Genomic DNA, 23,454 nt, shown 5'->3' on the forward strand with positions numbered 1-23,454 from the left:
TCTCAAACGAAGAAAACAACAATGATAGGAAGATCGTCTCGTGACCCAAGAGTGACAAAAGAGTTGTCCTTTAAGAGGAATGGGGGTGAGACAGAGAATAAGGTGGGGTCGAGACCTCTTTCCATGCAAAGGGAAGTTGGTTAAAACAATTCAAGTTGATTCGAAAAACAGGATAGCACGGAAATACAACCGTGTCAGCCGATAGCCTTGTTTTTATGTAATGACTCGTGATTAACTCGTAGAATTGTTGGGATGTTTTGATGCGATCATTCAAATCTTGGATAGAGATACCGCCTGAAAAACCCGAGATTAGTTTAACCTGCTTATTGCTCTGGTAAGGATTTCGTTGTTTTCTCAAATTACTCATTATTTCTACACGGATCGAGCTGTTCTCTCATAAGCCTTGAAGTGATGATATAAAGAGCGCAAATCAAATTAGTGGGAGCAGTTACCCTTTTTAGCAAAAGAAACTATCGCAGGATTTTGTTCGCCGAAGATGAATAAACAAAGATAAAACAGAGTCAAATCTACACAAGAGAGGAATAAAAGAAAAAAAAAAGAAGAAGAGAAGCGTACAGTCCCTAAAATAAATTACAGTCCACACTCCAACCTCTCATTCCAGATAATTGAAAAAAAAAAGTAAAAGCAAAACTAGGCGAGAAAATTGTATATGTAATATTATCCATGGAAAATATCAAAAATCATTCGTGCGAAGATTTACCCAACCTCTCCAAAATATCACTGGGTATGAACGGCGCCATTTCTCGCATTATTTTTTTCTTTCGCCGGGCAGGCTTGTAAAAGTCAGGCTCTAGTTTGTCCTCTTGAGATGATGCAAGTCCCGCTTCCGCGGTCGAGTTCGCATCCCCTTTTACCAAAGTAGTGATGGGGACAGAAAACGGAAGCAAATAGGAGGAGTCCTTTAGCTCACCAAAATATTCTTCATCCTCCTCATCTGCCTCTTCCTCCCCTCCCTCCTCTTCTCCCCCCTCTTGCCGGCGATCCTTCTCTTTCTTCTTCGACTCTTCTTGTAGATCAGACTGGGTCTCGAGCTTATTTTCTTGACTAGGCTCCGTGCTACCGTCCCCATTTGAACTCTTTTCTCCCATTTTGTCCCCATCTGCAATTCTATCAGCACTAGAATTGGAATTTACCAAGGATGGAGAAGTCGGAGGAGTTAAACTCGCGGTGGATTCGGAGGTTGCGTCCAAGGCCTTCTCCAGCATTCTCCCTTTCTTTATCCCACTCTTCTTCACGCTTTTGCGTCCGCTGGACTCCAGTTTCGACCGCCTCCGGAACAAGTCATTCACCGACCAACCTCCTTTACCCCGTGCCTTGAGTGCGTCTGCGGCTAACTGCTGCAAGTACACCATACATTCTTTGGGAAGTCGAGGCTCGTTCACCTCATAGCGGTATGAACTCGCACACCGCTTGAGCTGCATTGGGTTGAGGGCTGACAAGCCCTGGAGGGTTTCAATAAACTGCGTGAAGTCCGATTGCTGAGAAAACACCTGTAAAAGCTGCAGAAGCTGCACGAGGGGCGTCAGATGCGGGATTACATAGGCGGATGGGATGGAGTTGGTGCGAGCCCAATCTTCGAGAGCAGATATATTCATTCGAATCTAAAAATGGCGAAAACCCTTAAAGCCTCACCCGAGCCTACTCAGAATACTTGCAGAGTTCACGTTACCTGCACCGCTTTCGACCGACAAAGATATCGACGTGTCGTAATGATCTGATTGAAGAGCTCGGACCCAACGTAGTAATATAGCTGAGAGATTGCCTGACGACAAACCACGGTTGGAACACCGTAAGACTCCAGCACGAAATAAACCGATGAAAGTAGGGTTGTAATGGCCCTTGGCGAGATGGCCTGCTGGCGGGGAGAAGGGGGTCGCGGTGGTACTGAGGAATCAGAGGAGGTTTTACTCTGCGATGACGGGATAGCCTGGTCGAATGCCGAGACCACTTGGGTAGTCGGTTTTGGGGCGCGTTTAAACAGCTGCCACTCGCCCTCAAATTGCACATTTTCAAATCCAGGAACGGGATCATATTCAAGCATAGCAGGAATTAGACGGATATCAAGGCGCCGCTGTGCGTCGCGGATGAAGTGAATATACGCATCATACGTGGCCTCGGCGAGAAGCAGTTGATAGCGGGCGGTTGTACCCATAAGTCCATTATCCTTTTTCAAATACACCTGGAGCTGTATTAGATTGGAAATCCAGAATGAAAGTAGAGCCATGTCTTCTTTCCGAGACTTTTTGGATGGACCAGCAGGATAGCAGTTAGTCAATGCTCCATAAAAACACACACGCACTCAAAAAAAAAAGAATACCTGCAAAATTTGAGAAATCTGGTTTCGTGCACTCTCAAGCAACTCATCCAAGAGCTCTGGTGAGCCAAAATAATGCGCATATCTCGCACACAAAAACAATATGCTTGCGGGCGCGTGTCTGTGAGCACGAGAGCGCAGTGGCAAGGAAAAACCGGTGACAACATTTATAATATTCGGGATATCATCCATAGTGAACACATGCATCTGAGTAGGAAGACATTTATCCCACACGAATTCTGTTTCCGAGCCAAGCTCTTCCTCCTAATTCAAGCAAGGAAAGAGTTAAGAGAGAGGACAAAAATGCAATGTTATTAAAGAAACGCCCTACGAGATCGATTTCGCCAAGATCTATTTCCATCCCTCGAGTGTCCATCATCTGACGATGGCGATCTTCTTCTTCCCGCAGATAGTCATCGAATTCATCAAAGGAAGATTCTTGATAAAAATTAAGAGCCATTGATTTATTGGCCTCTGTACTCAGATCGCTTTCAAGAATCCGCGTCCCTTCAGAATATACTGCGCTTGGTGGGGAAAGCGGCCCCGTTTCCATCAGCTTTGACCATCCATCTAACCATTTGTAGATCAGAAAATATTCAATCAAGCAAAGATGAAAACCTCCTACCAAGGGTCCCTTTTTCTTTTGTATCGGCATTGCTATTTCCAATAGATTCGATGGCCGAGCCCCCTTTGCCGAAGTGTATCGATTTCACTAGATCCTCCTGGTCAAATGGGTGCTGTCCCCAGGGATCGAGGGGGGCGGAATCCTGCCACACACTACGGGAGATAGCAGGATCATCCGACATCTGGCGCAAATTAAATTAGCAAATTAGAGATAAAAAGGATGCTTTATATCAATTATCCTGGAATTTATAAGTGAGAAGTGACAATAACCGGTGAAGTGTATTTATGATTCCGTGCTAATCTCAAAAGTCCAAAGGATGAGAGAAAAAACAGGCCAGGTCTGTTCTTTCAAAATTCTCTATCGGCAATGTCTTGGCCTACCAATTTGAATCTAAACAATTTTAGGCCAAATTTCACCTAGCTATTTGCTCTTTCTTTATTCAAACTATTCCCCATAAATCATAGAAAAATCAGAGATTGCTCAAGACTGATTTATCTACATGATAGTAGATTAGTTTCTATTTAGTTTTCCTAATAGTGTTTTGAATCTCGTGGTTTATATAACGCATTGAATATTATCGGGATACAGTTGACCAAAGATACACTGTACATTTCATTGGCTCGCCTCTTCGTTGGAGAGATTATTAATAGAGATGTAGGAAGCCAGTATGACTATATAAATTATGTAAAAATACAAATTGGATATTCAACTTCCTACTCTGCTCCCCTTCTCTTTCGTTGTCTACTTTGGTTATAGAAGCCCACGCGAATAATCTGAAATGGGACGGACTAGGGTGGAAACTATATTAAGGTTATGAGAGCACGCCTACAAATCAGGGATGCAATGGATATGAGGCTGTACTAACTAGGAGAAAAAGAGGCAATAAAAAGCTAGCCCTAGAAAACGTGGATAAATACTTATTTTACAAATGTCGAGGAGATATTCAATAACGCGCAATTCAAAAGGAGGGAAGGCTAAATAGCACTAGGGTGAGACCCATGCTGAAGAAAAATCCACTGGTAGAAAGCAACTGTCAAGATTAAATTTGATCAAAAGTATATCATTGCCATCCCTACGAAGTAATGAAGCATAAGCACACGCAATTCTAAGATTCGAAAATACAATATGTATCAATTGGAACGCTTTAATTCGTGATTCTGATAAATGTAATAAGACAATAAAATAAAAACTGTATTCTTATGAGAAAGAGTGTAGAAAATAGAAAACTTTTATTTTTTTTATCTTTTATTTATTTTATTATTTTTTGAATTGTGGACCTTCTATTGAGAAATAAAATAAATGCGTATCATCTAAAATAGCCTAGATTTTGCACCTGGTCTAGCTTAAAAGAGATAAAAGTAAATAGAAAGTAAATTTTGTTTTCCTATTCGGGCGGGAGTATTTTTTGACTTATTTAATATATATTTTTACAAGGGAAGAACGACAACTCAAGTTATGGAGTACAGAAAATCAAAGGCAAGAAGCAAAGGGATCCAACCTTGATATGGTTGGTTCAGGCATTCTCTGTTTCTTCAAAGTAGACGCTAGAATTTATTTTTTTTTTTTGGGAGGGAGGAGGAAGTTTATTAAAAAGTATTCACTTTAGTTGCATGGTGAGAAGGACGAATGCTCATACAGACGAAAAAAAAATGATCCAGACTAGGTTTTTTTTCCAACTTCAATCTTCGGTGTTTCGTTACTTGTTGTTGCTCTCACTCATTTCCTGAACAGAAGTAGTAGCTGTCGCCAGTGCGGAAGATGGTGTGAACAGTGTTGCAGTTGCCGCTGCAGCATTGTGCGCCAAAGATGCAGCGGTAGAGGGCGGGAAGGCAAGGATCCAAACTAGATTTTTTTTTGATCAATCAATGGAAACTTTTATTTAATGTCCATATATTACATGAAGTTAATGTCAATGGACTTAACATAACGAGGTATAGGCCCTTGATCGATAGACTTTCAATCGATATGCGTGTATCGTAGTTGTCGTGAATAGCATGTACGTGAAACCGATGTAATCTTTTGTACTTATCGTAAGGGCGATCTTTTCAATAATCAAGACTCAGCTTCTGATCAAGTGGATTGCAGCCACAAACTAAGAGTAAGTGCTGGTGGGGGAAGTGGGATTCGAACCCACGCCGTTCTCATCGGCATCCCAGGGATAGTCCACTACACTAACCCTCCCCCAGGATCCAAACTAGATCCAAACTAGGTCGGTAATTTGAAACTCAGCAAAGGTTTATGATTTGTCTCAATTCGAACAAAACAAAAATTTTACTATATCTCAACGGTTAAGTCTAGTGGACTTGAGGATGCATGAGATCAAACCATACCATAGTCCGATTACCAGGCGGGAGACTTTATACACTTCAGTGCTCATACCGCATAAATGGCTCGCGACTTAGAGCAAACCCAGGACAGAATCTAATGATGAGAGTCGATTTCTCCAAGACTTCATTTCTTCGCGCTCTGTCCACACTTTATACGAACGAAGTTTTGTCCCGGACGACCGATCCATTTTTATGCCAGCCCCTCTAAGAGAGACCTCGAAGGCGCACTTGGATGAGGTCGTTAGAGGGAAAGCTTGGTGCGTCTTCGGTTAGCTCCTGAGGGGAAGCAGTCTCGAGGTTTTCTCTAGGACAACCGAGTGAGAAGCCTTTTCTTGTGGAAATCGGATTGTACTTTGCGCCCAGGCAAGAGTTCCCTGGAGGCAAGATAATCCAATATTTATTCTACAGAGTAGTTAGCCTCTCGCAAGTCTCATCGGAATACGCCGACGATGTACTGACAAATATGCCCAACTTTAGTAAAAATGAAGTGTCTATCCTACCCGGTAATAGTAGTGCTGTCAACGAGGGAGCTAACTATACCGGGTATAGGTGGGCCTCATTTTCCAGTATGATTAGGATGAGCGTACATGGGAAACCACTCCAATCGAAACTGGGAACCAAGCCCCACCCAGCCAACCTCCAATCCAGCCCTGTTGACCAGGGGTTGCCCAGAAACTTTGCCACCAAGAAAAATGCATTTTGTTATGGGCGTCCACCGTGTTTGGTGGGGTGTGGATCCACACGGAAGAGTCTGGGATGGCGCGAGGTCTCCGGATGCTGCCGGCCATCTTACACAAACTCGGGAGGGGGGGGGGGAGGCGAAACCTTGTGTGCATAGGTCGCATTTAATATAGAGATAAATAGCGAAGGAGATATGAGGGAAAATTACACTAATTAATCACACAAAATAATAAAAATAAAAGGGGTCCTTATGCAAGGAGAGGAATAAAAGGCTTCTAAGCAGAAGAGGGGAAACATAAGAAGAAAGTGAAAGTCCTTTTAAATAGTATCGATAAATTAAGAAAAAAAAAGTTTGGTGTATAGAGCAAGAAACAAAAAAGTTACAAAAGCATTCCTGCAATGGCTGCCGAGAAACAGGTAGCCAACCCACCCGTAAGCATGGCGGATAATGCCAACTTGGCAAGCTCGCTCTTACGGCTGGGGGCAATCGTGCTAAGGGTTCCGATTTGAATGCCGATACTGGCGAAGTTAGCGAACCCGCAGAGGGCGTAGGTTGCAATGATGCGAGAGCGGGGAGTAAGCGAGAGCAAGAAGGATTCCTCCTGAAGATGTCGGTAGGCAACGAATTCGGAGGCGATGAGTTTGGTAGCAAGAAGCTGGCCAATCTTGATGACATCCTGGGAGGGAATCCCCATGAACCATGCCACAGGCACAAACAAATAGCCCAGAATGAACTCGAGGGTGAGTTGGGGCACGGTGAGGAAGCGCCCGATCCAGCCCAGCAGGGCGTCGACCGCAAACAAGAGGGCAATGATGGCGATCAAGTTGACGGCAATCAGCCCAGCAATGGTAAGACCAATGGCGGCTCCGTTGGCTGCCGCATGGAGCACGTTGGAGTCCTTTTCCTTGTCGTCCTCGGGGATGATGACGCGACCCTTGGTGAGGGGTTCCCCGGTCTCAGGGTACCGCATCTTGGACAGGGCAAGCGAGCATGGGACGGACATGATACAGGCCGTGATGAGGACTTGAGGGTCGACCCCCATGGAAATGTACCCGAACAACACCGAGCCTAGAGAGGGAAGAGAGGGGGGGGGGGGAGGAATGAGCGCACGCGCGCACCCCTGCGGGGAGGAAAGGCACTTACCGGAGATGGTGGAGAATCCAGAGGTCATGATCTGATGGAGCTCGGCCTGGGTCATGTATGGGACAAACGGCCGCACGAAGAGGGCCGACTCGCCCTGGCCGATGAAGGGGGAGGCGGCGGCCACCACCGACTCCGCGCCCGAGGTGTTCATCAGGAACATGGTGAACACGGCGAACTTCTTGATCACCCATTGCATCACGCCCAGATAGTACAGGATCTGGACCGTGGCGCAGAAGAAGATGACCGCGGGCAGCACAATCACCGCGAAGATGGGGGTGTTGGCGACCTGGTCACCGAAGACGAAGATCGTGCCCTGCTTGGAGAAGCCAAGGTATTTTGCGGCGAACTGGGAGATCCAAGTGAAGATATCGAAGCCGACCTTGGTCTTGAGCACGAAGATGCCGAGCAAAAATTGGATCAGGATACCCATGATGACGGTGCGCCACTGGATAGCCTTACGGTTCTGTCAAAGCAAAGGAGGGGGGGGGACGGCGGATAAGTGTAAGGCCGACATATGGGGCAGATGTCCCCGGCTCCCCAGCATTCGGGGGAGAGGGCGGCAATTACCTTGGAGGACACGAACAAGATAGCGAGCGCAACCAGGATGCCCAAGAAGGAGATCAGGCGCTGTCCGCGGGTGGAGCCGAGCTGCTGGTCCTCGGGCGACACGAGCACCACGACCAAGATGAGGGCAAAGACGATGGCACCGCCCAGAGGCAAGCGGAATTTTGCCGGAATGAGCGAGACGGGTCGCGACACGCACACATTGAAGGCGCGGTAGAGGGGGCGGGTAACATGGCGGTAGGAGACGTAGTAGAAGAGTAGCTTCAGGGAGATGAATGCCCAGAGCAGACCACAGACGAGGACTTCTGTGTCGTACCCTTGCTTGGCGGTGACGGTGCCGAGGGCAGCTCCGAAGATTCTAGCAAGGATAGGGGCAGAGTGAGAGGGGAGGGGGGAGGGGGCGTCATTAGGAGAGATTACCCAGTGATTAAGCAGAAGTACAGGATATGAAGCACCCAGCGGTAGCGCTGGAAAATGCTTGGATGTTTTGGCTCTTCGGCGTCCACGGATCCCGCGCTGGCCTTTTCTCCTGACGATTCGAGGGGCGCCTTGGGGGGTATATGTACGGCATTGGGGGATGGGGCGACGGAGTGTGTGGGGAGGATGGATGTGTTGTTGACGCTGGTCTCCTCGATGGGGGCCTGGCGCCCGCTGTTCCCCACTTCCATGTCGTCGATGGTGTGCTCTGATCCGGCCTGGGGCGTTCCTCCCTCCGTGCTTGAGGGATATCGAGGGAGCTCGTCGTGTGTGGGGGGGGGATGTGAGGTCATTGGAGGGGATGACGACGCTTATAGGGTGGGAGGCAGTAGCAGCAGGAAGGAAGCTGGATGGGGAGGGCGGGATGGAGAGGGCGAGGGCGTGCAAAGGAGGAGGGAAGAAAGAGAAAAGTAGGTTCGGGTTGAGCGGTTGCCTGCTAACAAATAAATAAGTAAATAGAGGAAACAAATAAATAAAAAACAAAGTTTTCAGAAACTCTAATGAAGCTGAGAATGCTTTCAAGCAGCAAAGCAATCGAGGCCGGCTGCTCTCGGAATGCACAGCTCCACACCTAATGCCAAACAAAAACCGCGAATGTGTCGGTTGGATGGGCAGTGCCATATCCAGCATTCAGACGAGAATTCCACGGGTGTTTGTGGTGAAAGCATGGAAATCGAGGCCGGCCATTTGACTGACAGCCCAATCCAACCACCGCCAGCGGAACCACTCACTCAAACCTGTGTAACGTCATTCCTACGGCCCACCCAAACCCAGAAACTTAAACTCAGAAGATCCCTCCTGCCTTCCCAGTCACCGACTCCCCCTCCCATGCCTCCGGGCCTAGAAGGCCTCGTGGGCCTCGCCCAGGCCGGGCCCGGTGACTGCTGCCCCCCCCCCCCTCCTCCCGGCAAGCGCCGGCCCTAGGCGCATGCGGGCGATTGCAGTGCGGCCGGGGCGAGGTGCGCAGCCATGGCGGCGCCCGCGCACAGAGGACGAGCCACTCGCCCCTCGCTAACCTAATTCTCCCACGCTCGCCACGGCTCCCCCCAAGCGAATTTTCCCGACAAAGGTCCCCCTCTATCCTCTTTTAGAGCCGTGCTCGTTCTCCCCTCTCTAAGCGTAGCGCTTAGCTCAGCCCTGACTTTTCTCGGCGAACCGCCAGCCCTTGCGCAGCCTCCCCCGCTCCGAATCCCTAGTGGATCACATGCTCTGAGGGGAAAGAGGCGCCTCTCCGCTCCATAAAAAAAAGGGCAAAGCTAATTGCCATGGCCCCTCATTGTGTGTATATTTTTTTCCGCACATGGATTGCCACCCTGGGCGAAAGCTTCGGCAAACATTAGGCTTTATTTGTGCCGGCTGCGGGCTCACAGCCCCATACAGATATACTTGGTGTGGAGATATTCCGCGATCCCGTACTTCGATCCTGTTCAAGCAGCGAGCATGCAGCGTTAGCGGCCCAGCTCTGCGGGGTGGCACAAGGCAATCCTTACCTTCTCGGCCGAAGCCGGACTCCTTGACCTAAAATATTCATGCAACATTAGCCATGACATCGCCAGAGCACAGGCTGCGGCCCGAAACTTACCCCTCCGAACGGCGCATAAACGCTGCTCACCAGCCCCGTGTTCACCCCCACCATCCCGACCTGCAGTCGCTCCGCGACCCGCCACGCGCGCCCCAAATCCCGCGTGTAGAAGTAGCCCGCCAGGCCCACCGACGAGTCGTTGGCCAGCGACACCACCTCCTCCTCCTTCTCGAACCGGTAGAGCCCCGCCACCGGCCCAAACGTCTCCTCGCGCGTCACCGCCATCTCGCCCCGCATCCCACTCAGCACCGTCGGCTCGAAAAAGTTGGTGTCGCCAATGCGGCCCCCGCCCACAAGGACCTCGGCCCCGTGCTTGACCGCATCCTCCACATGCCGCTGGACCTTCTCGACCGCCGCGCGGTGGATGAGCGGCCCATGCGTGGCCCGCTCGTCGAACCCGTCCCCGGGGATGAACTGCGAGACGCGCTCCGCCAGCCGGGAGGCAAAGTCGGCATAGATCCCGGACTGGACGTAGATGCGGTTGGCACACACGCAGGTCTGCCCGCTGCCGCGGAACTTGCTCGCGATCGCGCCATCCACCGCCGCATCCAGGTCGGCGTCGTCAAAGACGATGAAGGGCGCATTCCCCCCAAGCTCCATGGAGAGCTTCTTTAGGGTGTCCGCGGATTGACGCATGAGAATCTTCCCAACGCGAGTCTACGTCATGCGAGGCGGAGGTTAGCGGGGCCGCGCGCGGGCAATCTTCACTCATACTTACCGAGCCAGTGAAGGAGATCTTCTTCACTACGGGGCTGGCGGCCAACGCTTCGCCAAACTCCTGCACGTGCTTGTGCGTGGTAACCACGTTGAACACCCCGGGGGGAATGCCTGCGCGAGCGGCTAACTCAGCCATAGCAAGCGCGGAGAAGGGGGTTTCGGCCGCAGGCTTGACAACGACAGGGCATCCTAGACCAAAACGCTCCAGCATCAGGTGGAAGACATGGCGCCCCTATTGCTGGGGCGGGGGTGTATTGTTACCTGCGGCTAAAGCGGCTCCCACCTTTCGGGTTATCATGGCGTTGGGGAAGTTCCATGGCGTAATGACCCCTACCACGCCGACTGGCTGCTTGACCACCACAAATCGCTGCGATTTGTTCGGCGACGGAATCACGTCCCCGTAGGTGCGAACCGCCTCCTCTGCAAACCACTCAATAAAGCTCGCCCCATATCCAATCTCTCCTTTTGCCTCCCTCAAAGGCTACAAAAGATCGAAATGATTGTGTTCATGTCGGCCCAAGCATAGCAAAAATGAAACAATGCAAACCTTTCCATTCTCCCAAGTCAGAATAGTGGCCAAATCGTCGGCATTCTGCTGCATGAGATCGAACCATTGTTTCAACACGTCGTGCCGTCTTTTGGCGCTCTCTCCCGCCCAAGCTTCAAATGCACTGTCGGCAGCCGCAATGGCATTGCGAAGATCTTGAACCGTCATCTCGGGAACACGTCCAATTTCATCGCCCGTTGAAGGATCTTCCATGCGAGAGGAGTCCATTAATTCTTTCCGAAACCTGCATATATCAAATAATATACTTGCCGGTGACCGCAAACGTTTCTCCGGATATGGCCTTGACCCACTCATTATTAATAAATGCCACATTGTGTCGCATTAGAGCCGAATCTCTGAGCTGTTTAAGAATTATGGAGGGATCGACAATGTCAGACATGGTCCGAGATTTTGCTTGATATATATCGCGTTTCCCTGGCTACTCTACCTTTGGAGGACGCATACCTGCACTCGTAGCACCACTTGAGAAGCTCCTCTCACCAGAGGCGATTCGAGAGGCAGTTGACATGGTAATAGTACGGCGCGAAATATCACGTAAACTACTTAACGAGAGCGCGTTGAGTCGAGACAACATTATGCTCAAAGTTCAATAATGGTTCAAGAAAGAGAGATGTGGGGAAGGGGAAATACAAGCCACTTCGCCATGGACATTCTGCCGTTCGATAACTTTCCTAATCGAGTCAGAGTTGTTCGCCCAGATGTTCTTATTAAAAATGCCATACCCTATCCTTGTTTTCTCAATTTTGCCGCATCTTCTAAAGGATGGATAAACATGAATGTTCGAGGAGCAGTTCATCTCAAAATGGCCCCGTCAGTGACACTCATTTCTCCTCGTCCAATCCTAATCTATCGCACAATGCATCGGCCAACCGCCCGAAACAGTTTTATCGTATGGGGTGGAAGCTCTACTTCAAAATGTATGGGCTCGACTGGGTGATCCTCATAATCACCGGGGCCCTCGGTATTGGTATTTTTCGACTCCGGGTCGTTCCAAAGCATCTCTTTCCCGTCTACCAGAAAGACGGTTTTGTAGCCGACTCTAGTATTGCCTATCCGACCGCCCCCGATTTGGTCCCGACATGGTTGAGCTCTTTGATTGCGGCGGTCTTTAGGTATTATATGATGGGCTCATTTCACCTCACATCTATCGCCAAGCTTATAATAAGCATGATGAACTAGTGTTATAGTCTATGCCCTGGCACAGATATGGCTCAAATCGCTGGAGGATTTTCATGCAGCCTTCCTTGGAACGCTTTACGCTCTTGGTAGCTATTGACACGTGGCTGCGTTTGTTCCCTCGCATTAACACCAGTATTCATTTCTCTGTCATCTCTTTATACTCTCTTGCAGCTTCTTCCTCGCTCTTTCAGGTTATCTGCAAATGGCTGATCGGAGGTCTTCGGCCAAAGTTTCTAGAGATTTGTAAGCCCAATGTCAGCGGGGTACAGGGGGCAGGTTTCGGTAATATATTCTACGGTAAATTTTCCACATAAGCTTCATCTTCCTGTTGTCCGAAGAGGTGTGGATCACACTCATTCACCAAATACACTACCTAGATGTATCTGTATGTACCGGTGATCCTGACTCGGTGAATGATGGCATATCGGTATGCTAGCGTGACTTGTATTAATGTCATAGGGGTTTCTAATCTTGGACCTTCAAAGTCATTTCCTAGCGGGCATTCCAATGCCGCATGGGCTGGTTTTCTTTTCCTCTTCTTCTACCTCAATGCGAAATTGAAGGTGTTGGGCTCAAATCGCCGCGTCCACTACTGGAAACTGATCGTGGTCTCTCTTCCACTTCTCGCTGCTTCTCTTATTAGTCTATCTCGTCTACTAGACTTTAGTCATCATTGGTATGACATTTTGACGGGAGCAATCATAGGCTCCTTCTTCGCTATATTGGCCTACAGGTAATCTTGCTACTAAAATCATGGTGACCGGCGGATTCGCATTTCAGACTTATATTTTTCACGTTTAGGATGCAATATGCTTCAATTTGGGTAACTATTTCAATACATCAAGTCAAATAGGAGCTTTCTTTTCATATCCCAATACTAGGATGCAAGGTTCAACCATATCCCGCTCCGTACCAACGAATCTGTCGACTATGACTATTTCGAATCCCTTTCCACCAGGCCGAACAACACAGTGAATGAAACCGAACTTGGAAATCACCTTGCGGAGCGCAAAAAGATCAACTTGGGCTACCCTCATCAGCTTGAGGGGAGATTCAGGAATTACTACGTTAGCGATTAAAAATCTATTTGGAATATTTCCTGTAAGCTGGTGCTTTCCTATTTAGGAAGTCTCTTTCAAAAACAGTAATTATATCGATTAACTCATTGCCAAGTCTTTTCAGATTTTTTCTTGTCCCTCTTCCTATTGCCAGTTCATTCTCACTCCACCATTCCCACTTCACTTCTTTTCTCCTCGCTTCTTGGCTCCTAAATACAGATACATATACACACATAAATATATATAAGCGCAACCATGGTCAAGATTAAAACTGATAATAAGAAAGAAATGGATGCCGAGGCTTTTATTCTAGGCGATGTCGTTCCTTCAGCCCCGCCGGCGAATCTGATGAATCTCCAACAGCCTCCTTCCTATGAGGAGGCTACTCAAGGGAGGGCCCCTGAATGGTTCGCGCCATCTAAGTAAGTCCTATGATGCATTCTTGAATGTTAGTTTAAAGGTTAATGGTGCTCTGTACTTTCAGTGAAAAGGCATTACCATCGACCTCCGCGAATTCACTATATGAAGTCAAAAAGCACTCACCCACCGACATTGAGATCAATTCACGGAATTTTCGAAACATTAGCATAGTTGCAAATAAATTTTGGGTAAATAAACTATTAGAGACCAGTGTTCTTCGACCCTAATACATCAATGGTTCTATCCTTGTAAGGCGAAGGTTCATATGCGTCCCTCGCCGTCGTCTACCGATCCCTATCTACGTGTCACTGCTCAGGCTAAAAGTTCGATCAATCTCGCTCGTATTTATTTGGATATAGAAACGAGCTCAAATGATATTTGTGTTAAATTACGAGGAGAATACACTCTTTGCGGCGTATCCCTGGATATAGTAATCCCTCAAGGGATATTTGTGCCTGCGGAATTCTCAGTTTCAACAAACATGGCAGAGATTACAATGGAAGATATGCAGAATACTCTCATGAAGCGGATCGAACTAACCACAAAACATGCTCCTATCCACTGCAAGGTAAAGGGTGGATTTACACTGCTGGCCTACATAGCCAAATCTGACCTGGCCTCCTCAATAGCGTCTTCGTGCGGATGAAATTTCGTTAAAAACCTCCAATGCTAGCATCGAGGGAGACTATGAGGCAACGCAGTATCTTCGTGCCCGCACCTCCAATGCTAAGATCCGGGGTAGATATATCTCCAAATCGGACGCAGTGCATCTTGAAACGAGCAACGCCAGTTTGAAGGCGACCGTTGCGGGCAAAAATGTAGAACTTAAGACCAGCAACGCCGAGCTGGATGTGGCTGCCCAAGTAAATTCACGGTTCGAGGCAAAAACATGCAATGCTTCTTTGAAGGCCCTCGTCTCTGTTCCGGAGAATCAGTATGTGAATCTGAAAGTGCAGACGAGTTGCGCTGCTGCCCATGTCGATGTGGTAGGGTCATTTCTTATGGAAGCATTTTCTCCTTGCAATGTTCACTCTTCATTTCTCTTTATCATAGTCCCGTGAGTTCTTGGGGAAATTCAAGGTGAAGACCTCGAATGGAGAGGTGTTCATCCATGACCTTAGTAGAGTCACGAATCCTCCCGAGATAATGTTCGATACCAAGACCTCCACCAAGGTTGAAGGCACTAGAGGAGGCCTCGAACACGCATCATCATTGGAAGTGAAGACTAATTGCGCAAACGCTACAGTTAACTTTGTTTGATCCTATTAATCACCAGCCTACACGTTTTCTTTCTCTTCGATTGTAATAGTAGAGTTATCGTTAGTCTTTTACAGGATGTAAATGTATTTGGTTTTAGTTTTTATTAATATGGGAGCGATGATATGGCCCACTGCCTTATTATTGTCCATGGTTATGAAAGTTCTCTGTTCCATTTGATCATTTTAGCTGCAACGAATGAAGTCTCTAGTCGAAGTGATTCAAAATTTCAATGCCGAAAAATGTTGGGTCAAATATTTGGACTCGGTTTAAATAGTGGCCAATACAAATTCCCACCATTAAACATATCGTGCAGTCCTATGCATCCAGGAGCCCCTATCTTGCCCCATTTAGCTCACTCTAGAACTTGCGTATGCTGATTTCTTTTACTTCGCATACTGAGCTCCTTTACAGTGCTCAACAATGTGACTTGAGTGACCTCGAATGCTTTGTATGACGGCGTTGTAACCTGGTACTAATCTTAGACCATCAATTTTGGGGCAAGTTATCTCAGTGGCTTGGCCGCCTATAACTTCGAGCCGTAGGTTTGTTTTGATATCTAAGACGCGGAAAATCAATCCAATTCTTTTCATTACCCTGAGAATTGTTAAAACATAATGCTCAAGTGCGTCATTCCTCGATTATCCAAGCCCGTACTTGGTGTTGCGGTAAGTAAAATCACAATTAATCAACGGATTTATCAATACCTGGCGCTCGGTGTATTGGTTTTGGGTCCAATATATAGCTCTATTCATTTGGGTTTGTTTATAATTGATTGACATTTAGCCTGTCCTCCGCACCTTCTCTACCACCAAACGTGTACTATCGTCTGATTCCCAGGCCAGTGGGGAGAAATTGAAGATTACGTTACACGATGAGTCCTTCGAGACCTTCAAATGCGAAAAGCCGGCTCTAGACGTTGAGGTTACTCGTGACCAGCTCATTGATATGTACACAAAGATGGTGGAGGTGCGCCGAATGGAGATGACTGCCGATGCTCTGTACAAGGGCAAAATGATCAGAGGTTTCTGCCATTTATGCACCGGACAAGTAAGTTGTTTTTTTTTTCCTTTCCTCTTTTTGTTTTCCTTCAATACCTACCAATCGGGACTCCTTCTGTTTATAGGAAGCTGTTGCAGTTGGTATGGAGGCCGCCATAACCCCTGAGGATCATGTCATCACTGCTTACCGTTGTCATGGGTTCACTTACGTCCGTGGCCAAAGCATCACCGCCATTCTTGGCGAACTCCTCGGCCGTGAAGTGGGCTGCTCTAAAGGCAAAGGAGGCTCTATGCATATGTTTGCCAAAAATTTCTACGGTGGAAACGGTATCGTGGGTGCGCAGGTTTGTACTGGTGTTGTCCGCTATTAGTGTACTGTACTTCGATCTAATACTATGCTCACGTTTAGGTTCCAGTGGGCGCAGGAGTCGCCTTTGCTCAGCAATATCTAGGGCGCAAAAATGTGACATTCGCATTGTATGGAGATGGTGCCGCTAACCAAGGTCAAGTATTTGAGGCTTTCAACATGGCAAAACTGTGGAATCTGCCCTCAGTTTTCGTCTGTGAAAACAATCGGTATGGTATGGGTACATCTGCCGCCCGTTCCTCAGCAAATACCAAATACTTCACACGCGGTGACTACATCCCGGGTCTCCAGGTTAACGGAATGGACGTTCTAGCCGTCTATCAAGCATGCAAATACGCGAAGGAGTGGACGGAGTCAGACAAAGGTCCGTTGGTGATGGAGATGGTCACCTACCGCTATGGGTAAGTTTTTGTTCTCTAGAGATTTCTTTGGACCACTCTCGAATACCAGTATTTCTCCTCAAAAAACAGTGGCCACAGTATGTCGGATCCAGGCACCACCTATCGCTCACGCCGTGAGATTGAGCACATGCGCTCCACAAGTGACCCCATCACCGGATTGAAGCAGCGCATCTTTGAGCTTGGATTGGCCACCGAGGCGGATCTCAAGGCTATCGACAAAGAGGCCCGCCGGGTCGTCGACGAAGCGGCCGAAGTCGCCAAGAAGTCCCCCGAGCCCGACGTTTCAGAATTATTCACCCAAGTGTATGCCGCCGGATCCGAGCCTCCATTCCTCCGCGGCCGAGAGCCCGAGGAGATCCATCGCTTTTGAAAATCTATTTTATAGACTGCAGCTTGAAGGATGCCTTCTATAACAATAAATTTTCATTTACTTTCTTCCCAGCCTTAGAGTTTAGAAAACCGCATTCATTTTCTTTATTAAAATAAATTTTCTAAGTATTGTCACTTTTAAAAATCGAAGAAATGCCATGTGTTTTACTGTCATCAAAAAGGGAAATGAGGGGGGGAGATGTTATGTGTATCATATTTACAGAGAATATATAAAAATATGTAAAAATGGCAAGTATTTTTAGACTCAAAACAGAAAACTACAGCTAATGCGTTTTGCTTATAAGGCGGAGGAATAGCGCCTGTATCTTCTTCCTCGCATTGTCTGGACCTCGGGCGAGTTCCGGCAGGTTTCCTCCACCTTGAAGTGCCGCTTCATAGCGTCCGTTCTTGAAAACGATTTTTTGCAGCTAGGGCAGGTGTATGGCTTATCGCCGGTGTGTACACGTACGTGGCGCTGGAGATCGTGTTTGCGGGTAAATGCACGCGGGCACATGGGGCATGAAAAGGGGCGGGTTGCTTCATGGGTCCGCATATGGGCGCGAAGGTTGTGGAAGCGGGTGAATGTCTTGCCACAATTGGGCATAGGGCAGCGAACCCCTGAAGTAGACGCGGCCCGCGATCTTCGGCTGTTGTAGTCAGGCGAGAGGTTTGACGGGAGATTGGCGGACATGTCAGCCGAGAGGTCCACGCTGTGGCGCATGCGCTGCATTGGATGCGGCACGCTTTCCTCGATGAGGTGAGGAGCCATACTGAATAAGGCCTCTTGACTAGTAGAAGGCGCCATGCTTAACTCATGGAGCGGCACAGGAGAAGAGGACTCGGGCTGCTTTGGGTGAGAGGTAGGAATGTTTAGGAGGGGCTGCGACGAAGGGGCGGGGGGTTGCATCTCCGTGGGGACGAGCGAACCGAGATCCTCGTAGAAAGGAGAGATGTCGAAGGAGAGGAGGCTCTTTTGGTCCGTTGGAGGAATCGAGGTGGGGAATACTGCGGGGGGCATTGCAGAGAAGAGGCCGGGGGACACGGGGTTAGATTCCAGGAGAAATGTTTCGCTAAACGGTGACCACGAGAGATCTGGAATACCCTCTGTAGTAGAGGCCGAGGGGGAGTCTGATATAGCCGGAGAGGCGCTTTGTCCAAATGGATCGGTAAATTCAACGGTAGTCTCAAGCTCGGGGCAAAGCTTGAATATTTCGGTAAGGGGTGCATCGGGAGCAAAGAGCGGGAGGGCAGAGAGCATCTCGGGGGTAAAGGTTGAACCAGACATTATTGAGCTATTACTAAGAGGAAGGGCGCTAAAAGGAGTTGGGAGCAGGTAATCTTTGTGGATAATTATAGTTTTTTTTAAAGGCAAGAAGGGCTTGATTTTTTTTTTTAAAAAAAAAACTATGAAAGAACGGAAGGAGGAGGGGAAATGCGAAAGGTTAAGATATCAAAGATAGAGGGTTTATATAAAGGAACATGTCCCTGATTTTCCGATGGCTCGGTACCTTAAACATATGTTTGACCGCTTCTACTTGAACGGAACTAATCCAGTTGAGCGAATTTCAGACAAGTCGAGGACCACAAAACCGAGCCATTCTACTTAGGTCACCGAATGAAACCAGTGTGCAATCATTCGCTCCATCTGGGGTTTGATTCAGGCACACCTGAATTTATTCTAAAGTCCTTTCGGTTAATCTTAAAACGATTGCGAGCTCTTAATTGAGCTATAAGTCGTAGTTTTAACAGCGTTGTCGATTCTTGCAATCCAAGATCTTCTCTCCTCCCTCCCTCCATCGTTGCTTGGCAAAGAGGACTATAGAGGTTGGCATATCCAACTGAAAATATCGACAAAATTCAAGCAAGCCAAGTCATTTGGTTTTAGCTAAGGCAAAATAAGCAATCCTCAATTTTTGATAGCGCAAATGAGAAACAAAAGTAATTTTAACGTTAACATGGATAAGATTAATTAGGATTAAGAACCTATTAAGTGCTTAGGATTACAAATAGGGAAATCCAGGAGAAGGAGTGTTAAGAGCTATCTGTTGTTCTATAGTCTCTTGCACGGAGGACGGTGTGTGGAGAGACTTAACTGAATGTCCGACCGAACGCCAAGTCGATTAGTAGAGACAAACATTGCACGGCTACTCGTTGTGTTTATTGACTCAAAATTAATTTTTCACCAGTTTTTCTCTTACCGTTATGGAAAGCGCACTGAGGATGATTGGTTTCCACGTGTTCTCGAGCTGACCAGGCCGTTGCTCACGAGACAGGGGCAATCGAGAGATTTTCTCCTGATTATCAGCTTGTTAAGATTGGAACGCAAGAGGAAGGAGTGTGAGAAAAAAATGCGCTTTGGTGGAGGCTTTGTGTGCTTTGCAGAGTTAAGAGTGATTTATCTTAGAGATTACCCCCTTTGGAAGGGTCCAGAGAGTGTCTAAGACCTCTCGCATCGGGGGGGGGGACATCCTTTGCTTCCTTCTGGCCTTCTTCGGGTTAATGTTTGATAATGCCGGTGGAGCTCTCTATTTGTTCCGTGGAGGATCATCCCTGAATTCCCACCCCTCGGTTAATTTTACACATTAACTGCAGTTAACAAGAGCACAGTAACGACGGAGATTCTTATTATGGTGTGAAGGCGCTGACAGCATTTGTCAGCCGTGGATCTAGAAGGGACGAGTACCCTTACAATCCCTGTCCAAAATGATAACTCCAGACTCCCTGTCCCTGCTGACGTTTTTTGGGCTCACTGTACCTTCGGTTGCAATATTTACCTGGCCTCTCAATATACTGTATTTTTCTAATGTCCCTATCACAACACTCGGGCCAAATATCATTCCACCCCTAGCACACGAGTAAATCCTCGATATACTGTCTCTTTGGCCACAAGCGCATGATAGGATCATATCATGAGAAATACCACATTGTATCGTGGGAATAAGGGCCAATAAATTTTTATTAGCATGGGCTGCAGAAATTCCCCTATGGACCATATTCGCTAACATTGGGACGCCACTCTGGCCTATCTACAGACATATCTCGCCGAGAAAGAATTCTTGGGATATTTCGGCGTCTTTTTGCCACCAGGATAAATAGAAATTTTAAGAACACGCCTTTACAATGCACTAGAGTTGAAATTATAATTCAATAAGCCCAGAATGCCAGTAGCTCAAGACGCGTTTACAACTGTGAAAATTGCCCCCCCTTCACCCAATGTCAAACAAGCTGCCCCCTTATCTGTTCATTTGGACACGTCAAAAGTGCGGGAGAAGGAAGACTTGACAAAGGTTGAAGCATTGCAACGTGCCACAAACTATCTCGCTGCCGCAATGATATTCCTTCAAAACAACTACTTGCTCGAGCGCCCCTTAAAAAAGGACGATATTAAGCAGAGGCTTTTGGGTCATTGGGGTAAGTCAAGCAACATGGTCATAAATGGGAATGTCATAGTGGGGAGAAATCATTTATATTGGTCCATTAGGAACTTGCCCTGGCATCAACCTAATATACGCTCACTGTAACCACCTTATCAAAAAATATAATGTGGATATGTTTCTGGTGACAGGTATCTACCGAAGCAGCATGCTTTTATAATTATCTATTTCGAGCACTTGTCATAATTTCACCTCTTTCTTTATTGCGCTAGGACCTGGTCATGGCGCTCCTGCTAACTTAGCCAACCTCTACCTAGAGGGTAGTCTTTCTAAGTTTTATCCCCAGTATAGTTTTGGAGCAGAAGGACTCGGGAATTTAGTTAAATACTTCTCGTGGCCTGGAGGATTTCCAAGGTAACTGAAGAATTTGTCAAAAGGCTCTAGGACAATTGCTTAGGATGGATTTGACGTGAAATTCTCATGATCTACACGTGTCTTAGCCATACCAATTCGGAAGTCCCAGGGCAAATTCATGAGGGGGGTGAATTGGGTTATGCGCTTGCAGTGAGTTTTGGTGCTGTGATGGATAATCCCGACCTTATTGTCACATGTATTGTTGGGGGTAATATCCATATTATCCGCTTTGATTATTGATGATTTCAAACATTCATTATGTCCATTTTTTAAGACGGAGAAGCCGAAACCGGACCCACCGCCACGGCATGGCACAGTTATAAGTTTATAGATCCGAGAGAATCTGGAGCGGTCCTCCCTATTCTCCATCTTAATGGCTTCAAAATCTCTGAATCGACCATATTCGGGTGTATGGATGACGACGAATTGGTCGCCCTCTTTTCTGGTTACGGTTATAGTGTACGAATCGTGGAGGACTTAGATGATATTAACGTGGACATGTGGGCATCTCTCGAATGGGCATATAATGAGATTCGTCGAATCCAAAAGGCAGCTCGCGAGGATAATCAGCCAATTTTGAAGCCTAGGTGGCCGATGTTAATACTCAAAACGCCTAAAGGGTGGACAGGACCCAAAGAACTTGATGGAAAACAGATTGAAGGGACTTTTCGTGCTCACCAGGTTCCGTTACCCAAGCCTAATCAAGATGAGGGGCAATTGAAGCTATTGCAGGAATGGCTCGAGGGGTATCAAATAAAGGAGCTCTTCAACATGGACGACTATACACCTAAAAAAATTCTGCTCGATGCTTTTCCTGCGAACCCAGAACTTCGTATGGGCCAACGAAAAGAAACCTATGCCGGCTACAGACCATTGGACCTAGCAGAGTGGAAGGAGTTCTCCACTACGGACGAGTTAGCTAGTTGCATGCTCCAGACTGGCAAATATCTTGCAGACGTGATTAAACGGTAATAACCTACTTAGTAAGAACTCAAATAAGATAGGATAATCGCCCGATTTATTTTCTCTCTCTCAGAAACCAAACGCGATTCCGTGTCTTTTCCCCAGATGAGGCCGAGTCCAACAAATTAAATGATATTTTCAATGTAACCGGGCGCAATTTTCAATGGGATCCAGAGACTGCAAATAGAGGAGGACGAGTTCTAGAGGTTCTCTCTGAACACTGTTGCCAGGGTAGGCTAATTTTAACATTATCCCATTTTAAGATCATGGCTAATTTATTTGTATTCATAGGCTGGCTGCAGGGATATACGCTAACAGGAAGAGTTGGAATCTTTCCAAGCTATGAGTCTTTCTTAGGAATTATAGCTAGTATGATGATTCAATATGCCAAGTTTATCAAACTTGCTTCAGAGACCAAGGTATATTACATTTTCAGATGGTATATGAACGAGCAGGCTTTTTTTGTTCGATAGCTCAATCTGTTTTCAAATAATATAGTGGCGCCAACCAGTCGCAAGTATAAACTTACTTCAAACCTCCACATTATGGCGCCAAGAGCATAATGGGTTCTCACACCAGGCGCCATCGCTTCTCAATGTCTTGATTAACATGAAGATGAATATAGTGCGAGTTTATTTTCCACCGGTAAGCAAACGATGCTAGACCCCAATTTTACTTGTATTGACTTAGAAAATTTGTTAGGATGCAAACTGTTTTACTTGCACAATCAGTCATTGCCTACGCTCCAAGAATTATATCAACCTTCTTGTAGGCAGTAAAAACCCTACTTGGACTTGGTTGCGACCAGATGAGGCTGAAAAGCACTGCATCGCAGGGGCAAGTGTATGGAAATTCTGCTCAGTAGACGAAGGGAGGGATCCGGATGTCATATTAGTTGGATGTGGAGTGGAAACTACCAGCGAGGTGATAGCAGCTGCTTCAATGCTTCGCAAAGATGTTCCAAATTTACGTGTGCGTGTTGTTAATGTAACTGGTGAGTTGATGTCGCATGGCGTTTTTCATACTCTTATTCACCTATATATTTTGCCAATGCAGATCTCATGATACTTGCAAAGGAAGGTGGACACCCGCATGCACTTTCTTCTGAAGCTTTCTGCGCACTCTTTACAGACGACAAACCTATAGTATTCAATTTCCATGGATATCCTTCGGCCATCAAACAATTAGTTTTCGATCGCCCAGGGGTGCAAGAGCGATTGGTGGTGGTGAGTTTTGCAAGTCTTCTCAAGATAGAGTTGCTAGATCTTGTCTAATTCATTATCGATAGCACGGTTACGAAGAGGAAGGGTCGACTACTACACCCTTCAAGATGCTCGTTGCCAATAGTGCTTCACGGTATCACATCTGCATAGACGCTATTCGCAAGGTTATGGTGACACATCCAGATATTGCTCTAGAAGGGCACACTCTTATCACCGGATACCAGCATGCTATTCGTAAACATGACGAATACATTCGACGGTATGGTAAAGACCCGGAGTACCTCTCCCAGAAACCTAGATTTGAATGAAAATTTAGCCTATATGTCAAAAGGCAATTTGCATCCTTGTCATAGTATTGCATGTAACGAAAATTCGTAACTTTATATACAAAAAAAAAAACTCCATTAT

At 47.0% G+C, this 23,454-nt stretch overlaps 10 protein-coding genes and 1 non-coding gene across 11 annotated transcripts; 5 read left to right on the top strand and 6 right to left on the bottom strand.

Moving 5' to 3' along the window:
* Nucleotides 1-701: 701 nt before the first annotated feature.
* Nucleotides 702-3,141, bottom strand: VTP21DRAFT_2357 (uncharacterized protein; the record flags this gene model as incomplete). The annotated part of the gene is made up of 5 exons (XM_069392541.1): nucleotides 702-1,622; nucleotides 1,691-2,260; nucleotides 2,339-2,599; nucleotides 2,667-2,905; nucleotides 2,961-3,141. 5 exons carry the CDS (start codon nucleotides 3,139-3,141, stop codon nucleotides 702-704), a joined length of 2,172 nt encoding a protein of 723 aa, XP_069250246.1.
* Nucleotides 3,142-5,069: 1,928 nt separating this feature from the next.
* On the bottom strand, nucleotides 5,070-5,142 carry VTP21DRAFT_t179. The gene has a single exon. It is a non-coding gene; the product is annotated as a tRNA-Ser (tRNA).
* A 717-nt stretch (nucleotides 5,143-5,859) lies between these two features.
* VTP21DRAFT_2358 (uncharacterized protein) lies at nucleotides 5,860-6,132 on the bottom strand (the record flags this gene model as incomplete). Its single annotated transcript, XM_069392542.1, has 1 exon — nucleotides 5,860-6,132. The coding sequence occupies one exon, from the start codon at nucleotides 6,130-6,132 to the stop codon at nucleotides 5,860-5,862; it is 273 nt and encodes a 90-aa protein (XP_069250247.1).
* A 216-nt stretch (nucleotides 6,133-6,348) lies between these two features.
* VTP21DRAFT_2359 (uncharacterized protein) lies at nucleotides 6,349-8,446 on the bottom strand (the record flags this gene model as incomplete). Its single annotated transcript, XM_069392543.1, has 4 exons — nucleotides 6,349-7,037; nucleotides 7,113-7,575; nucleotides 7,680-8,034; nucleotides 8,097-8,446. The coding sequence occupies 4 exons, from the start codon at nucleotides 8,444-8,446 to the stop codon at nucleotides 6,349-6,351; spliced, it is 1,857 nt and encodes a 618-aa protein (XP_069250248.1).
* Nucleotides 8,447-8,708: 262 nt separating this feature from the next.
* Nucleotides 8,709-9,168, top strand: VTP21DRAFT_2360 (uncharacterized protein; the record flags this gene model as incomplete). The annotated part of the gene is made up of 2 exons (XM_069392545.1): nucleotides 8,709-9,030; nucleotides 9,098-9,168. 2 exons carry the CDS (start codon nucleotides 8,709-8,711, stop codon nucleotides 9,166-9,168), a joined length of 393 nt encoding a protein of 130 aa, XP_069250249.1.
* Nucleotides 9,169-9,517: 349 nt separating this feature from the next.
* VTP21DRAFT_2361 (uncharacterized protein) lies at nucleotides 9,518-11,594 on the bottom strand (the record flags this gene model as incomplete). The annotated part of the gene is made up of 8 exons (XM_069392546.1): nucleotides 9,518-9,576; nucleotides 9,644-9,671; nucleotides 9,736-10,392; nucleotides 10,454-10,641; nucleotides 10,714-10,933; nucleotides 11,000-11,205; nucleotides 11,270-11,360; nucleotides 11,448-11,594. The coding sequence occupies 8 exons, from the start codon at nucleotides 11,592-11,594 to the stop codon at nucleotides 9,518-9,520; spliced, it is 1,596 nt and encodes a 531-aa protein (XP_069250250.1).
* Nucleotides 11,595-11,782: 188 nt separating this feature from the next.
* VTP21DRAFT_2362 (uncharacterized protein) lies at nucleotides 11,783-13,278 on the top strand (the record flags this gene model as incomplete). Its single annotated transcript, XM_069392547.1, has 7 exons — nucleotides 11,783-12,132; nucleotides 12,200-12,285; nucleotides 12,371-12,496; nucleotides 12,577-12,626; nucleotides 12,685-12,932; nucleotides 13,001-13,022; nucleotides 13,081-13,278. The coding sequence occupies 7 exons, from the start codon at nucleotides 11,783-11,785 to the stop codon at nucleotides 13,276-13,278; spliced, it is 1,080 nt and encodes a 359-aa protein (XP_069250251.1).
* A 234-nt stretch (nucleotides 13,279-13,512) lies between these two features.
* On the top strand, nucleotides 13,513-14,937 carry VTP21DRAFT_2363 (uncharacterized protein; the record flags this gene model as incomplete). Its single annotated transcript, XM_069392548.1, has 5 exons — nucleotides 13,513-13,679; nucleotides 13,742-13,865; nucleotides 13,931-14,245; nucleotides 14,307-14,663; nucleotides 14,731-14,937. The coding sequence occupies 5 exons, from the start codon at nucleotides 13,513-13,515 to the stop codon at nucleotides 14,935-14,937; spliced, it is 1,170 nt and encodes a 389-aa protein (XP_069250252.1).
* A 614-nt stretch (nucleotides 14,938-15,551) lies between these two features.
* VTP21DRAFT_2364 (uncharacterized protein) lies at nucleotides 15,552-17,073 on the top strand (the record flags this gene model as incomplete). The annotated part of the gene is made up of 5 exons (XM_069392549.1): nucleotides 15,552-15,602; nucleotides 15,721-15,984; nucleotides 16,061-16,279; nucleotides 16,345-16,703; nucleotides 16,773-17,073. The coding sequence occupies 5 exons, from the start codon at nucleotides 15,552-15,554 to the stop codon at nucleotides 17,071-17,073; spliced, it is 1,194 nt and encodes a 397-aa protein (XP_069250253.1).
* Nucleotides 17,074-17,370: 297 nt separating this feature from the next.
* On the bottom strand, nucleotides 17,371-18,357 carry VTP21DRAFT_2365 (uncharacterized protein; the record flags this gene model as incomplete). Its single annotated transcript, XM_069392550.1, has 1 exon — nucleotides 17,371-18,357. One exon carries the CDS (start codon nucleotides 18,355-18,357, stop codon nucleotides 17,371-17,373), a length of 987 nt encoding a protein of 328 aa, XP_069250254.1.
* Nucleotides 18,358-20,230: 1,873 nt separating this feature from the next.
* VTP21DRAFT_2366 (uncharacterized protein) lies at nucleotides 20,231-23,354 on the top strand (the record flags this gene model as incomplete). Its single annotated transcript, XM_069392551.1, has 11 exons — nucleotides 20,231-20,483; nucleotides 20,554-20,637; nucleotides 20,719-20,860; nucleotides 20,947-21,068; nucleotides 21,135-21,828; nucleotides 21,897-22,054; nucleotides 22,115-22,242; nucleotides 22,322-22,468; nucleotides 22,526-22,817; nucleotides 22,880-23,049; nucleotides 23,112-23,354. The coding sequence occupies 11 exons, from the start codon at nucleotides 20,231-20,233 to the stop codon at nucleotides 23,352-23,354; spliced, it is 2,433 nt and encodes an 810-aa protein (XP_069250255.1).
* Between the last annotated feature and the right edge of the window lie 100 nt (nucleotides 23,355-23,454).

This window comes from Calcarisporiella thermophila, assembly GCF_041956535.1.
Source record: "Calcarisporiella thermophila strain CBS 279.70 unplaced genomic scaffold VTP21scaffold_14, whole genome shotgun sequence".
Taxonomy (NCBI): Eukaryota; Fungi; Calcarisporiellomycota; class Calcarisporiellomycetes; order Calcarisporiellales; family Calcarisporiellaceae; genus Calcarisporiella; species Calcarisporiella thermophila.